Raw genomic sequence first — 17,789 nt, forward strand, 5'->3', positions numbered from 1 at the left:
TTATAAATATTATTGATGTATTTAATATTACTATAATAATATTTTGTTACAACTACTAAATTGTTCTATCTCAACCCATAAAGTTTGCCTCTTCTTTCTGATTGTTGCATAACATGTTTACTCAACAACATATAATCTCTCAAATTTGTGACAATAATGTAGCTCCCATTACAATAGTATCTGAGTAAATCACAATCTTTGGTGTTCAATCTCAATTACAGCCATCATTGGATGTCTTTCACAAATTACAAGTGAAAAGAACAGCCCTAAGAAACTGGTTGGGGGTCACAACAAACACTAAGAGACATGTACTAAACTCCCAATCCAGTGCTCAGGATGCTGTTAGGGTCTCTTGCCCTCCACATATGAGTCTTTATCCACACCATCCCAACAGCAAGAACACAGGTGAAAACACCATGGTGACATATAGCCTTTTTCACTTCTCACTCTCATGGCAACAGTTCACTGCATATCCCAGAAACCTCATAAAAACAAGATGCCCAGTAGAAAAGACTATACAGTCTACAAAGATAATGACTATCACTTCTGATTTGATAAACAAAAGGTATTGGGGATACAAGACTACCCATCATAGATAGTGCTAGGATACTGCTGTAACCACTAAACCTGGAGAAGTGTGTATTCCCCTCTGATAACAAAACACTAAACAAGATTTTTGGGGAAAGGATTCATACAGGATTTTTTTTCCCCCATCTCAGACTCATACCAGTAGCACAGCCCAATTCATTTGGCTGGCAATAGCCAACTCAGAAACTGAGTCACAGCTGGTCCTGCCAAGACATGGCCAAGAGAAGCCATATCTGATGTTACTGGGAAGCAAAGGCTGCACCTCATACTCCCTGGTACAGCCAGGGCCTCAATTACTAGCTCAGTGTCACAGGTTATTAATGAGCTGACACATACTTACGCTTCCAAGCTGAAAGGTAATGGCCTTTTTATAGATGTTAGAAACATGTTAATTTTAAAAGATAATTTCAAATAGTTCATTTCATTCATTTATCAACTCCCCGCCAGATTCACTTGCTCAGTTCATTAAACCTGGCATCATGGCATAAATGAATATCCATTTCCACTCACAGATGTTACTGCACCTTGAAAGTCTAGAGATAACATTTTTGTTGCAAAGGCTGTAGGAGGACAGAGAGCCTCTCCCGGAACCCTAGCTGCTCCCAAAGCAGTACTGAAATTCATTGGTTTTGCTCTTTCAGGAACCAGTCCCCAAATCCCTTCCAGTTATTAACAGACACTGACAGAGAGAGCACACTCTCTCTCCTTACTACCAACTTTTTAAGACAAGAACTCCTGTAAGTGCAAAAACATCATCTTGTCTATGAGGTCAAGCTATGGCAAATTCTATCCCATTTCTTCATGTAGTATCTACCAACTGTGGCATAGAAAACAGCCATGGGATCACCTACAGGGTACATACTTGCTATAATGTTTTATGTGACATGCCCTCTTCTTGGTTAAAAAACAAGTTTAATTACTTACTCCATTCAGAAATACAGTGATTACACCAGAGCTGCAAAACTTACCTTTCAGGCTGCTGTTTCACTACTTACACTGATGCAACTGCTGAAATTAGGTCACTAGTAAAACAGCAAAAGTATCCCAAACAAACACCATAAAAATTCCTTAACTTCTTTCCCACATCACTTAAAAAACAGCAAAATAGTTATTCTACTTATATAATATATATATATTATATAATATATAGTAACACCCACTGTTCTTCCGTTCTCTTGTCATGCACCCTTTAATAGATTAGTTATGCTTTGAAATATAGATTTGTTGAAACATAGACTACCATCTTGTTTCAAAGTACCAATTCCCATATCACAGGGTCAAAAAGCTATTAATTCACAGAGGATTTGTATTTGCATTTAGTCACAGCTTCTTCAATAACCTAAATATTAATAACAAAAGAAGAACTGACTGAAGTCCAGTTAAATGCTAGAAAAGCCTAGTTCATGGAAATGATTTGGGGAGAAATGAGTAAAGTGTCCCCACTGTCAGGCACCATACCCTCTTTAATGGAATAGATTGCCAGATTATACCATGAGGCAACTTTCTGAAAGTCAAAACAAGATGCTCAAAGCTCTCAGTAGCATAATTCCTTAAAAACATTATTGCCTGCTTTTGTTGCTAGATTTATACTTACTAATAATGCTAACATTATACTTCCTGAGAATAAATAAAAATAAAAAAAAATAGTTGTTTATTTTTCCAGTAAACACTCAACAAACAGAGAGTTTGGGCTTATTTTTTTGTTAAATTAGTCACATCCCTAAGCACCATCAGTAACTCACCTGAAAAACCCCTTCATTTATAGCAGCAGCCCACAGCATTGTGACCACTTAAAACAGATGCAAGGCACCCAGTGTTGATACCTGAACAAAGCACCGAATATTAATTACAGTAAAACCACTTGGTAACAACATGCACAGCTACTTTCATCGTGTGGAACAGAAGCATTAACTCCAAGTCTGCAAGCATGCCCCAGATGTTTCGACAAGCCTGTCATTCACAGCTGCAGCACACAATCCCCTCTGATGACTGATACCTGCAGCAAGGCTGGAGGACACATCCCGGGATGCCTCGAGAGAAGCAGCAGATGAGACACCACTGACACACCTTCAGCAACGTTTTGAGCTGCACAAGTTTGCTCCCCACTGTTTCCAGAAACACTCAGGGTTCTCTTGCTTGGGGCCAGTGAGATTGGATGTTCCAGGCTCCTCCAGAAGGCAGTGGGGGATCCAGCAGTGCTGAACTTGCTCAGCCAGCTGCTCCACAAGCAGGCTGAGGTACCCAGACACAGGCTCCATTACTGCCATTCAGTCTGAGTATTGTGCTGGGCATAAAGATTATGTTTTGTAGCATTGGTATTCAATTGTGGTTTAGGAAAAAAAGAAAAGAAAGGAGAAATAAACCCTGCCACATCAGTTTCTAACCACCAAGTTTGTCTGAACAATACCTCTTTTCTCAGTTCTCACATACCACAGGAGAGGGTTCCTTGCCACATCACCCTTTGGTTAAAATACCTGGAGACCTCATTTGATTCATTTACATGAACTGAACAAGCTCTGTATCATGCCAGACAACAACAGCTAATTGTTTGCCTTTATTTGCTTTCAAAGCTGGGGTTGTTCATCCTGGGGAAAAGGAAGCTCAGGGGAGACCTTATTGCTCTCTGCCTGCAAGGAGGCTGTGGCAAGGGTCAGCCTCTTCTCTCAAGGCAATCAGTGACAGGACAAGAGGAAAAGTTATGTTCAGGATGGGTATTACTCAAAGAGCAGTTCAGCTTTGGAAGAGACTGCCCAGGGAAATGGCAAAGTCACCATCCCTGGAAGATGTTCCCAAGAGTAAGGAATGCAAGTTCTGCCTGTGTTAGGATGCCACACTACACTTATGCAGAGATGAATACTTTATTTAGGAAAAAAGAGAAGAGAGGCTATAAAAAAATTGGAGAAGAGAGAGTTTATCCAATTTTATGCAGTTTAGAAAGCTTTCCTGTTACAAGTGAGTGATAGGGTAACAGAGAGCAGAAGCAATGTCACTGCAGGGGTTCATGCTGCATTTATGAGCTCTCTCACCATGAAAGTCTGAATTAAGATCAACAAGTAACAAGACTGTTGACAGTAAACACAAGCCAGAGGTTATGCATACAGTAGATGTTACCAAATCTTCAGGTGTTAGCCTAGTTGTGTACAGATAAAACACAGCAGGCAGTTTAACCCGTAAATGGTAGTTCATTGAAGGGGCACAGACTAAGGAAAGAATTGCTTCAGCTTCTCATCTTTTGTGCTTGTTACACATTAAAAACCTCTGTGCACCTGCCCTCAATGTAGCAGTATTCCATAGTTCCTCTGTTTTACCCACATACAGTTAGTGATCCATTGCTTTGTTTTTCTGGTTTTGGACCTGTATTTCCTGTCCTGCAAAGTTGTATCCCACTCCACTTAATATGCCATATGTGATCATTTTTGAGGGACATAGTCAAACACTGCACAATGTAACATTTCCATGGATAAAGATGACAACAGAAAATATTTTGCGTTTCTGCTAAATTATTAATAATGTGGGAAGAAATAAACCTTTTTAATTGAAACTGATATTTTCAAGTTACAGCAGTCGAGAACTGTAGAAATACAACTTTTAAATAAAAAGTCCTCTTAATGAAGTGTCTCAACAAAAGAATTGTAATTAGCTCTGCTTAGCAACTAGCCAACATCAAAAAACAGATGGTGAATTGAACAAGAGACCAAACATATGATCAAGGCTTTGAAATGCTATCAGTTAATTCCTTTCCTCTTCAGAGGATAAGTAGTGGAGACCATAAAGGTAAATAGTATTTTTCCACCAACTCACACAGCAACAGCTCTGCTGTGTTAGGTCAAAGGTTACTCCTTGCTTTCATTGACAAAACCAGTCACAGAGAAGTTTTCTAGATAAGTAATAATTAACCAGATAATTTCAGGATAATACTTCTTCCTAAAACCCATCTCCCAAATTTTCAAATTTCTAGTTAATTTTTGAATTTCAGCAAAAATAATGTCCCAAATGTACCTTCCAAATGCCACCCTTAGCAGCTATAGGCACATGGAAAAAGGAGAGGAAGCACATTTGGGTGCACATAGGGAAGGCCAGCTGGAGAACCATGCAGGTGGCATACTCTGGTGCACTCACTAAGAAAATCCATTCACCTTTATCTTACATTTTGGAAGAGACTGAATTCCTCCTTTATCTCTGTTGTTATGTCTTCAGTTTTCAAAAAATGCAGGAGACTCTGAAGACCTTTTTGCTACTATAGTTAAAATGTAAACTGACCACCCTGTTAAAATGAGGAATGAATTCACATCCCAACTTAATATACATTCCCACAAAACACAGGCTGTTTTTACAGTGCTTAGGTCACATCACAGAGAACTGTTTCTTACAGGAAGGAAAGTGTGCAATGTATAAGCACCCAAGTCTATTCATACACATATTGGGGACTTCTTAACTGTGAAATACTGCAACTGTGCTACTGTGTGCTTCACATGAATGCACAGCCAATCACACTGTCCCTAGGAGAGCCAAATGTATAAGATTATGGTCAAAATCTACTCAGTACTTCTAGTGAGAACTCATTCTGGAATTCTGTTAGGAGATATATTTAGTTACTGTGGAGACTCAAATCTAAAAAAAGGAAGATAGAGGACACAATTTAGCTTTTGGTTTTTTTTTAAACAGGAGAATTATTTCCTTAGCTCTGAGGTAGTATTATGAATCCCAAGGCCACATTTCTAAAGCATTTCAGACAGGAAGATACTGAACAGATTTTATTTGCATTAAGAATTGCAGTCTTATAAAGTACAGTCTTCTAAATCCTCATCCCTTTTGCTTCTACACAGGAAAGCATTAAGGTCATCCAACAGATGCAACTGATTTTTTCCAGACTTCCTCTTCTATTCCTTTCACACAAAGCATTATCAAATAACCATTCACACAACCATTATCAAATAACCTAGAGAGTTCTGGTGTCCTAGGTAAGCCCCATTTTCCTAGTTTCCCAGTCTTACAAACCCTGTATAAACTCTGCACCTTTTAAACCCAAAATTGTAACAGAAAGCACTCCTTGGCAGCTGACACCACACAAGACTGAAAGGGCAAATACTATTTGGCTGAGAACTAGAGTTCTCCTTCATCTTTTATGTTTGCACCAGTTTGAAAATTTTTTCATAGTGAACAGAAGGTGGGTCTCCCCAGGAGACCTATGCTGAGCAGGACAAATTGATAACCAGGTTAAAGCAAGTCAAGGCAGAAGTCACAATCTTGACTGGAAAGCCACCAGAAATCTTTGTAATATTAGAGTGCAAGATTTTTTTGGATGATCTGATGGAGAACAACTCTCAGTATAAAAAATGCCAAGAAAATAAATACAATCACACTGAAACAAGCTGGTGCAGGAAACAGTGAAGTTTAAACCATCAACCACAGCACATGGCAAACACTCCCAACAGCTTCAGGTTCTAGGCTAGTGGGAGCCAACAGTACTACAAGGGTGAGGTGGAAGGTGGATTTTAGTTCCCCTCCAATTCCTACCAGCAATCACATCCTTCTCCCACATTCTGATTTCAGCACACAGCAGTCAGCTGAACCTAAACGTCAGGGTAAAGGGAGAGGGTAAAGGGACAGTTCTGCATTCCTGCCCAGGAATCTGTTACTTTCCAGCCAGTAGGGTAATTCTGCCACAGGGACAGAAGGGAAGATGAGTGGGGAAGGATGACAACTCAAGCTTTCCTCCTTTTTGGCCTTAAACAAATGCAAATATCCTTAAACACTCACCCCCCTTATTAAGCTTGTCTTTATCTGCAGATAACCCACTGCATTTAAGGAGACACTTCAGCCTGCAACTTCCAAGAAGTAGGGATCTATCATCAGTTAGCCTTATCTGTGCCTGATGTGCTAAAAGGCTATCAGAAAAAGCTGATAGGGAAAATGCAATAACGAAAATCATTGCTATCAGTACCCAGGTCCCCAGCCACACCCTTCCCACATCTGCTGAAAGTATTTTTACAGCAAAGCAGGACTTGTTGAAGCTCATGATCAAAAGGCCAATGCACGCATAGTCTAAACCATCCTTAAAGCCAAAAAAGCAAAGCAGCAGGGGCAATCTAAATCAGTGGTTTCACTACATATCTTATAAACTTAGAGCCACATGAAAAGCACTGGAAAATAAGCTTACAGCTTTAAAGGGGCCCAGGCCAAGCACCAAGGAACAAGCAAATTTCAGCAGCATCATACAGAGCCAAATTTGGTCTAACCTTGAAAGAAGTCCTCAAAACACTTGTTAGTATTACATACTCAATAGAGTCCCACAGGCAAAGTATAATTTAGCACAAACATATATCTCAACTGTACCAGTTCTCAGAGGGTGGAGTGGCTTCACTGGTGTCTGCAGGTTTACACAAATGTGCAATTCTGACACAAACACACTTTGTTCTTTCAAGCTTGAATGCAATATGCTAGCTGAAACACCCATTGTTTGTAGAAGCTCTTCCCGAAAAAGATAAATACAATTTCACTCAAGTGAATGAGGTGACTGGATTCAAGCCAGAACTAGGACAAATGTTTTTTGATAACACCCAATCTAAGCCTCCCCTTCCTCAACAGATCAAAACCAGAAGCGTATTAAAAATCCCACGGTATTGCCAATCCAAAAATTCAGGGATATTTGGCGCCTTTTTTTTTTCTTTTCCTTATCCTGTCTTTAGAGGAAAATTCAGATCCATTCACCAGGTGCCACACCAACAATCTGGGCATAGTCAACTCAGTAATAATTGAAAGACTAGATAGACCTTTACCTGGTCTTCTCTACTCCTGACAGGGAAAATTGATTTTGGTGTTTATGCTTCTAATATAAGTGACAGTTACTGAAGTTACTTCATATCAGCAAACATTTCCTTTAGCTTTTATACTGCCACCTTTAGCTTTTTTTTACCTTCATTTATAAAATTTACCCTGATGCAGCTGTGATGAAGACAGCAGCCTCATACTCACCAAATTTCCACCAATGTGCTTATTTTTTCCCTTTCCCTCAAAACTTGAGCATATGTGCTAAATTTCTACCATTCTCTGAATCATACTTCCAGCGTAGCAACTACTAACGGTGTTTCTTCCAAAGTTTTGCACAGGAAGCAATTTTTCTCCCTATTTTCTCACTAATCCAACTTCAGAGGATTTTGATTAATAAAAAAGAATTATTTTCAGCTGTCAAAAAGTCAAAACAGTCAAGCATTTATTTTACAAACTCCAAGCACAGTAACATTTTTGAACATCATTCTTATGAGACTGCTTTCTGCTGAGGAAAGCTACACTTCTCTTTGGGCTCAAACAACAGCTCTTAGAGTGCCTGAATATCAACTACAAACTTTTCCCAAAACAGACAGGATGTCAGAGGCTGGTCCCAACACTTAAACCCATACAGGAGCCACCCATTCAGTTACTGGAAGTAACTGAAAATCCTTAGGAGAATTACAATAGCTTTAAGTGGGTTGGAGACTTTGCCTCCTAAAGCAGTTTCTTCTAGACTTCTGGGAGCTCGACCCTTCAGAAAATATCCAAGTCCCTCACTACGCAGAACAGAGGAGGAAAGATTGTCAGCTAATGCTATTGCCACGTTAACAGCCCTTCTGAAAAGAAACAACCGGTTTCCCTCCCATCAAATTTTACTTGTTAGTGAAGAAAAAGAAGAACCAAGGATTGTGTTTAAATCTTAAGATCATATCCAGACAGTTTTTAAGAGTTTAGTTTAGTTTGCCGAGGTTTTTATTGACCCACGAGCAGAAGCGGAGGCACCTCCCGAAGGGCTAGGGGCTGGGTACCGCACACAGAGGGACAGCGGCCTCGCTTCCCGCTCCCCCCGTCCCGCTGCCGCAGGAGGGACTCGGCCGGTGGCTCCCGAGCCGCGCTCTCCCAGCCGGGGCTGCGCTCTCCCGCCGCCGCCCCGCCGGCACTCACCGGGGAAGGAGAGCTTCCCCGTCCCAGCTAAGGGGGAAGTTAGTTACCTCTGGGCTGCTCACGGCAGCCTTTGCAGGAACATAGCCCCATGGCAGGTGGCGTCCCTGGCGGCCCCAGCCAGCCCGCTCCCTGCCAGGCGGGGCCGCCTCCAGCATCCCTGGCAGCGGGGCGGGCAGCCGGGCAAGGGCTCCCGAGAGGCTACGCAGGGACAGCGGCAGGTTGGTGTCCTGGAGGCCTCCTCCTTTGTCACCCTTATTTCCAGCCGGCCTCGAGTCAGACTCGGCGCTTCACGGCTCCCTGCCCCTTAAACCGCGCTGGCTTATTAATTATAGTCGCCCCTTTGAAGGGGTGAGAGCCACCGGAGCCTGCTTTATGTGAGAGGCTCTCAGACGGCCAGAGGGCAACAGACACCCAACGTAAACCTTCAGTGTGCATAAAAAGATACCGGAAAGACTATTTCACCTCTTGCAAAATTCTCTCAGGACAGGACAGGGTCATGTGGTATCCCCCCAACATCACACACCCCCACAAGCTTTTTAGTTTTTTGAAGCCCCACAAGAGTAAACACTATATATCTGAGTCTCCACAGAGATACTGAGTGTTACAGGGACCTTGCATTTTTGCAAAGGTCAGCACTGCTCTAGCAATATTCAGAAGGCTTGTTTACATACTCACTTTTAATTACATTAACCCGAGTCACCAGCCACAAGATAAACGTTTTTTTTTGGGATAAGGAAAGAACAACATCCCTAGAACAGATGTTTGCTGGATCCCTGATCATTCTGTGCTTGTTCTCTAGACCCTGCAGCACTTCACACAGCTGGGACCCTGCTCATTCTAGCCCCACTGCCCTAAGAACCACAGCAGAGTCATAGTTTGTTTTATACACCAACTTACAGGAAAACTGGCTGCCTTTGCAAAGATTGGATCAAGCTTAAGAGTTGGATGTCACAAGAATGTGACTGATATCTGAATGATAAAGTCTTTTCCAGGCTGGACACTGAAGAAGACTACACTCTTTGACAGCAGTGTGCAAAGCACAAAAATTACAATTTGGGTGGGAGTGAAGAAAGCTAGATGAATAGAGGTTTGGGGGTGGGGGAGGTAACAAGGAGCTACATCTTTCAATACCATTAAAATACCAGAAGCCTGAACCCAAGTCCTGATGACAATCTGCAACTCCAGCTCCCAGTACATGAGCCTGAAGTTCTTCAGAAAGGATTTCCAGGAGAGAAAATGAATAACCAAGGGTAGATGTCTACCAGATCTCCAATCATTAAAAAAAAAAAAAAAAAAAAAATGACTACAATAATGTTCTACAGAGAGGTCCTTCTGCAGAGTATTCAACTGTTAACTGCACACTTGAGCAATCGCAGAGTATGAGCATTCATTAGTTAGCACAAAAAAAACCAAAACAAAACCAAATCCCACACAGGACAGAAGATGGACAGGGCAGGAAAACTTTCCCACCACTACCACCAAACATATCAGAGGAAATTCAAGATATTTCTGCAAGAGAACTGAAGAAAATCCAGTATTCTGGCTTTGCTGGTACGAACTTGTTCCTCTTGGATAGATGTGTGAGAATTCATCTTAGTTGTTTTGCTGTGCCTCTAAACTCGTCAGACAGTGCCAATAGCTGACAGCTGCTTGGAAATCCATCTCTTGTGCAAAGCTCTCCCTTGCCCTTGTAAAGCAGCAGATATTTCCCTTTCTTCTTTGCTAGAGGGTGATCTGATCTCAGGGAAGAGGCGTGTAAACCACCTGCTTGAGGGGCTGGACAATGTCCTGGCAATACTCCTTCATTTCATTTTAAAGCAAACTCCAGGCAGCCCGCAGCAGGGGAAGTTTTCCACGTTCTGGAAAAGCCCAAGTGTTTACTAATGGCACTGTCCGAGCAGTGGCAGGTAAAACGGATGGAGAAAGCACCCTGCTCTCCAGCTGTTCCAGCCTGGCAGCCAAGCCATTTTCATGGGGAAAGGTACTAGGTGCTCCATGTCAGAGAACCCTCCCACCCCCCAGGCAGCCTAGAAGTTACTGAAATTTGTGTATTTAAGTTTTAGGACTATTACATACATCACCTCACATGGACAGATAGAGGCTGATGAGGGGTTAGGCACACATGCTTGGTTCAGACAATCAATTTGAGAGCTTCAAGAAAGAATTTTAAGATTTGTTCTCTTGGTTTTTTGTTTCTATTATTGAAACATTACAGTTTTAAACTCTCCTTATTTTCACAAAATATTTGGAAAACTGACAAGAAGTTTGTTTTACATTTTGGTTATGTGACATTACCTAAAGGAATTAAATGGTTCCAGACAAAAATAGCTGAGAGTCATTTACTGTAATAACCATGTATTTAAAATAACAATCTTCAAGTTTGCATTCATTGTAAAAGGAAGACAGAGCCTCCGATATTCTTACCCTGTGGACACAGTGTGACATTACCCAAAAACATTGCTGTGCAAAATGGAGCTAAAGAACATTTAGTCCTTCTCTCATATTTGCTCCAGATGACAAAAATTACAGTGAAGGTCAGCAATAAAATAAGCCAATATTGACAGCTTTCAGAAAGCCATCCAAAGTTTGCATATAAATGAATCATCCATGCTCTGAGTTTCACAGCAAAATACAAATTTCATCCAAAACAAAGAAGTTCTTTAACTGCTCATTAAAAAAGATACATTTTAGAAAATTCTTTAATGAATTGGTGACTTTGATATATATTTGGGTCAGTCTTGACTGTGAAAAAATTTGAAAAAAAATGCACTCAGAAAAGACAAAACCCTCGGGTGAAAAAAATTATAGCTAAAGAGTTGTTCATTGATAATTAAATCAAAAAAGTGCGAGTGAAAATGTGATTAAATAAAGAGCCCTAATGTCTAGTAAACTAAAATACTATAACCACTACCACATTTCTTATAATCTGAAAAATCCATATAACTAATAAAAACCAGGATATTCATTCTCTACATACCTTCAGTGCACTTTGCAGATCATTTGTCATTTTAGCTTCAGAGGGCACTCATTAAATTTCCTAAAATTTAAGCCAATATGTGTCCTTGGTCAAACATACTGCCAGTCCGAATCCTGCCAGACAGAACGAGCTAGCAGGGGATCAGACCACCAGGGTGCATGCATACAAACCAGACACCATTTTTTGTGAGGGCAGAGGAATGATAGAGTCAAGATTAAAACAAAACAAAAACATTTTGAGATAACTGAGCAATGTTTGGGAGATGCAGAAGTCAGATGTCTATATCTGTCATCCCATGGGAAATTCAAGATTCTTTAATGTCTAAACCACACTTAGTTTCTTCTTTGGATACAGTCAGGCCCAGGCAGATCATCTCAGCAGTCAGCTAATGAAGGTAAGAGGGCAGAACTGCCACTCAAATATTTTGCCTAAATAAAGGCAACCCTAGAAACTTTCATCCTAGATTGACTGTGCTACAGGTACAAGGTCTGACACAATCTGAAGGCTGGGAAGGCTTAACACAAGATTAATATATCAAAGAGAGTCAAACCTGTCTGGGTCAAATAAAATAAAGATTTTATATATAATTGCTAATATTATTTTAAATGCATTTATATTTACACTCAGAAAAAAATTCAAGTAGGTGTTAGGCCATTCATGCAGTAAGCAAGGTGGATATGCCTGCACTTTTCCAGCAACAAAACCCATTTACTCTGCAGTATGATTCCTTGGAGACTGATTTCTCTTAATACACATAAGTCAGTCTGTAGAGCAGGATCTGTTCAAAGTGGGATTTCTGTAATTCTTAACAATTTGACCTTTTAGACCTAGAGTTAACCATGCATGTCTTCTCTTTAACAGCATACACCAACCTGAGACTAGGCTTTACAAAATCAGGAGCCCAGAGTACAATGTCTAAATTTGGATAAACCATTAGGCTGATCTTTTAAAAACTCCAAGGACTTAAAAGATCCTTGTAAAATGAACTGGTGCAGACTGAGTGTCCTAAGATTTTTTTGATAATACATCTACTTGGCACATTTTTTTTGCTCCAGCCATAGCTCTTGGCTCCACCATCTGAAATTCTTGATTTAAAGTTCACATTCTCTCTCATTTCTTAAGAAATGTAGTAGTGTAGTGCCTGCCACTGAAAAGGAAAGCCAGCTGCTGAACACTATTGTGTGAATATTGAACTTTTATATTTCTCTGCAATGCTAAATATCTGAAGCCAGTGGTAAAGATTTCAGTTTCAGTTAAGCCAACCACTTGAATTCTGGGGGGAAAAAAGACTCTAACCAAGTAAATTTTAAAAAAATTGTAGGATAGCAGAAGAATATGTTATTCTAGTTCAATGATTCATTCCAGACATGACTGAGTACTAGTGGCTGAAGGTATTTATTAATCATTTCTTTACTAGGAGACAAGTGGTTTTTGTGATTCCCAACTATGTCAGAGTTACATCTCTAGAACTGGGAAAGCACTCATTTTGGAAGCTTTTTTAGACATAAGGCCAAGATTACATAGCTTTGGGACTTATCTGAAGAACACAAATGCTAGCACAACCTTGCACCATAACTATTAAATAGGTGAACTGGTCTTCATAGAGAATGGACCTAAGCCAGCCAGTACAAAACGTGCATTCATGAAAAGCTCACAATGTATACTAATACCCAGGCCCAAAATGCAGAAGAATGTGTTAAAATTTTCAAGCTAGGCCAATAAAAGCTTGTTTTGTCTGATCTGAAGAATTATTTATACTATGATCTTCTCTATATCAATCAAATAATCTCTAAGTCAGGGAAAATTATAGACTTCCTCTCCAAAAGTTGAAGTCTTTGTAAAGTGAAAAGTTGATTTTCTAAGTCAGATTCAGCATGGATTATTCCCAGGATTTCCAAAATACCTGGTGAAACAAGTAGAAGTGGCTTGCCAGGCCACAATGGGAGCATTCTGTGACTCTCCAAAAATTTCCCAATAACCATTGGGCTCAGAAGAAAGAAAAGACTATTCTTGCAATGTGATAACACAGGTAGAAGAGTACATTAAAACCAGTCTTAGTTCATATATATCTAAGCACTCTAAGTCTCTTAAAGACCTACTGTATTTCTTAAAAGAGCCTGAAATTGCCAAGTGAATTTTTTAGCCTAGTATTTATTAATAAAGTGACATGCTACCTCCCTTTAAGGCTTTTTTCCTGTGAGAGCAGAGCAATGTAAACCATCCTCACCCTTTCAAACCCCAGTCTTCATCATCCCCTGCCCTACAAATACATACTTCTAGTATGTTTAATATAAACTGCAAAGGAAATGTTTTTTAAAACTCCAATGGCTCCTAAGACTTTGAAAAATAACCTGCTGAGAGAAGAATTAGACCTTCATCATTTAAAGGAACAATTTATAGTTGATCTATTCTTCACAGAAGACATAAGCACAGAAAACATGAGTTCAGTATAGATGTATCACCAGACCGTATGAGAGACAGCACGAAAGTGCACATTTTGTATTCACAGGTTGCCTTGCCCCAAGTGATCTAAAACACATTCCTGCTAACCAGGTTAGGCTAAGTTTACAATGGAACACAGTTCTGTAAATAAAAGGCTCACAGGCTTAAAAAATAAAAAAAGAAAGGATCAAAAGTCACCTGTTCTGTCAGGAATAACACTTCAAAACATCTGGCCTTGTCCTATTAAAGAATTTCTAGTTCAGAAAGAGTCAAAATATACTGAGTTTATAAAAAGTTCTTCTGATTTGACTACATCCATTGTTTTCTCTTCTCCCTCCAGTCACTGTAATTCCAAGAGAAATTCAGTCATACCATCTGACACTCCTGTGACAATAATTTTCACTAGCATTTGGACATTTTTTCGTATTAATGGCCATATTTTAGGAGATTCACAGGTGTCTACCTTCTTTGCTTTTTCCTTCAAATAATGACTCTACAAGCTAAAACACTTGTGAAGAGCAAAAAGGAATTCCTTGAATTATGATGAACTAAAAAAATTAAAGAATTTTAGGTGCAAGCATCAACAAATGAAGAAATCTTGGTTGGAAATTCCAGTACAGCTTTAGCCACACCGTGCTAGTGAGTACATCTCCAGGTTTTCGTTTTGAGGGCATTAGCAAGCTTTTGGGCCTCTGGTGTTGAAGTTCTGAGAAAACACAAAAAATTACCTGAATAATCAAGCCTTACATATGGCCAAAATCCCCTTTTGCAACTGGTTTTGGCAAAGCTGACCCTATTCCTGTTCCATTTCTGTCAGAAGAAGGGCAGTGTTGCCTGGAGCATGCACAGCTCTCAGCTGCAGGTGGGCACGCTGGCTGACATCAGCAATTCCTGCCTGGCACAGCCATGCATCCATAGCTGCTCTTGTACAGTTCACAGCAGCTTAGAGCCCAAACGGGCAGATCAGCTAAGCACACAGATTTTAAGAAGCAGTTTTACTGCAAATACCTGAGGGCATCTTGTTGCCCTTAGGACTTCAAACTATAAAAGGAACCCTTTCCTAACAGATCCCAGTGTACATAGCACAGACAGCCCACTATTAATGTATGCAAGCTTTTGCACTTACCAACTTCAAAAAATCCTTGCTTCTAGACAAGAGGGGAGGATCTGCTTTGGCTCACAGAATGACAACTCTTCACTGACTGCAGAACTTAAAGCTAATGGTGTTAAGGTCTGAGCTTCCTGAGGATATTTTGCTGAAGGTGATTAAGAAATAACTCCTTATGTATAGCTTAGTATTTTCATCGAAGTTACCAAGACTAAAGCAGAACTCTGTGCTGGTGTTGGCACTAAAACTGAAGGCAAAACTGTGCTTTCCAAGAGAAAACAGCTGTAACCTCAAAACACTACTAAGGGAGAACACTGAATTTCTTCTCACTGGTCCTCCTCAATCCTCATGCATCCCCTTCAGTAAGACAGTTACCCTACAGGCCCACACCCATAGTTATGACACCTTTCAGAGACTCCACCAGCTTCAGAACCAGGGCCAAGGTGATAATATTTCTCTTACCAAGCATGATCATAAGCACAATATTTCCGTTTGTTTTAACTTCCTCTGTTCTCTGTTGTGATGTGCTTGGGTGACAGAGCTAACTAAAGGTAGGATGTCTGCTTTCATATTCTACAGTATTAGCAACACATGGCACTTATGATCTGTAGAGCACCTATAAAGGACACAGGGACAAAAACTGGCAGCTGAAGCCTGGTTTGTCAAAGTGGACCAGATATAATTTAATCTGGAAAATATCTTCTGCTGAACCCTTCCAGAAAAAATCATTTTGAGTCTCTGATTCATATACAAACCACATGATTTAAAAGCAGAGACTTGATAATTTCTGTGGCACAGAAGGATCTCACACAATAGTGGTCTTTGCAGACACTTTTCTTTGTGTTAATAAAAGTAATCTTTCTCCTCATTACATTACAGGCTTTCTTTTGACACAATTATACTGGAACAGAATTACTAATGTAAACAAGACTCTTCACCTTTCAAGTCAGCAGTTGCCAGAGTGCTTACAAATCTTCATAGTAAAATACACAACCCAAAATTCAGGGAAGCACCACAATTATCCTTCAATGCAAGTTATTACTTGCATCATTAGTCTTTCTCTATTGTCTTACACACACTCCCTTTTAACACTGTATACTTTTGGTTTCACAGCTCTTTCCTTTGATATCTCAAATTCCTCCTGCCCCTTCCCCCAGGTTTTCTGTCTCACAGTGGTTAAAAACAAATCCCAGAACAAATAACAGTGCTTTAGGAGTCCAGGATGATACATAACATCTTTGATAGCACATGGAAGCATAGGTATCAACATCTTAAGTGGACTTCACTTAGATGAGCAATGGACTCTGGCTAAGATTAAAAGGCAGACTTGAAAAAATGTGTCTTAACTGGCCTGTTCACCTGTTAGAGACAGAAGACACATACTTTGATAAACATTTAAAGTCTGTGAAAAGAAAAAGCTCTATAATGACCAACGACCTGAACTTTGTCTTCCTAATAGAATAAATCACATTCATTTCAATTAGTTCTTGAAAAAAATTAGGAATATTAAGCTCATCAGAATGTACTACACTATACAGACCACAGTCTTGACCCCAGCTGCCTCACTGCCTTTAGAGAGCAGTACCTTGAGGAGAGCCCCTGCAATGAATACTGTAGGGACACTCTTAAGCTTACCATGAATTTTAGGGAATAAAACTGTTGTAATGCTAATAAATTCAACATAGATTAGCCACACTGCCATAAGTGTACTCAGCACTCATGCATTTCCCATAGTGAATTCCCAGTAAAAAACAAACACCCTCCCAAAAAAAAAAAAAACCCAAAAAAAAAACCCCATTAAAAAAATCCAAAAGAAACAAAAAAACCCTTGTGTGCTCTTAAGCTGGGTCTAAGGCTTAAGTGTTACACCACAGGCAATACATCATTGTCATATTTCCTCCTCCCTGTGAAGGTCAAAAAGCCCAGAGCAAGGAGGTTCTCACTGATAGCACACTAATTATCCCTAAAGCATTTCAGACAAATACAGAGGGCTTTTTGCCTGTGAATCCTCTCTCACAGGTGTTTGACAGTGGGCCAGATGCCACTTCAAACTGGTACTAGTGCATTCATAAACACCCCAGATAGCAGTTTCTCAGTTATATTCTCTTTTGGATCCTGGACCATCACATTATCAGCTGTGTGTCTCCCTTTCCCCCCAACACTTATGGTGGGCCTTGTAAAAAGGACCTGTGGTTTGTTTTTTTTTCTTACCTTGGCTTCCCAGAATCATTTCCACATGGTATTTCGAAGTCAGTGTGTTTTACTGAGCAGTTAAGGTGTAGCGCTGACAGGTACCTCAAAAGCGTGAGTGGTGCTGCCTTACCATCCTTGCTGAGGATTCTCAGTATCATAGAAAACAATCACAGAACCTTTAAGGTTGGAAAAGACCTCCAAGATCGAGTCCAGTCCTTGACTGAAACACCACAATGTCAACTAAACCATAGCATTAAGCCCCAGATCCAGTATTTTCTCAAACACCTCCAGGGACGGTGACTTCACCACCTCCCTGGGCAGCCTGTTCCAAGGCTTGACAACACTTTCAGGGAATAAATTCTTCCTAATGTCTGCCCTGAACCTCCCCTGGCACAGCTTGAGGCCTTCTCCTCTTGTCTTTATTTCAATTCTGCTACAATTTAGTCTGTGCTGTGACATCGCCATATATCCTGTATCTTATTTGACTTCATCATGCTAACCTAACAGAGAATTTTATTAGCCTCAGGGATCCCAGACACTGCATAA

At 40.2% G+C, this 17,789-nt stretch overlaps 1 protein-coding gene across 3 annotated transcripts in view; it reads right to left on the reverse strand.

Moving 5' to 3' along the window:
* The window catches only part of ARHGAP22 (Rho GTPase activating protein 22), a 129,054-nt gene that overhangs the window by 83,429 nt on the left and 27,836 nt on the right, over window positions 1-17,789 (reverse strand). Inside the window, exon 1 of one of the 3 annotated variants that reach the window (XM_015633038.3) lies at window positions 8,571-8,843. The exons of the other annotated variants lie outside the window; for them this stretch is intronic. Within the exon in view, the coding sequence (XP_015488524.1) occupies window positions 8,571-8,613 (43 nt within the window). The 5' untranslated portion in view covers window positions 8,614-8,843. Of the gene's footprint in view, window positions 1-8,570; window positions 8,844-17,789 lie in introns of those variants that run through there. 3 annotated transcript variants of the gene reach the window in all.

This window comes from Parus major, chromosome 6, assembly GCF_001522545.3.
Source record: "Parus major isolate Abel chromosome 6, Parus_major1.1, whole genome shotgun sequence".
Taxonomy (NCBI): domain Eukaryota; kingdom Metazoa; phylum Chordata; class Aves; order Passeriformes; family Paridae; genus Parus; species Parus major.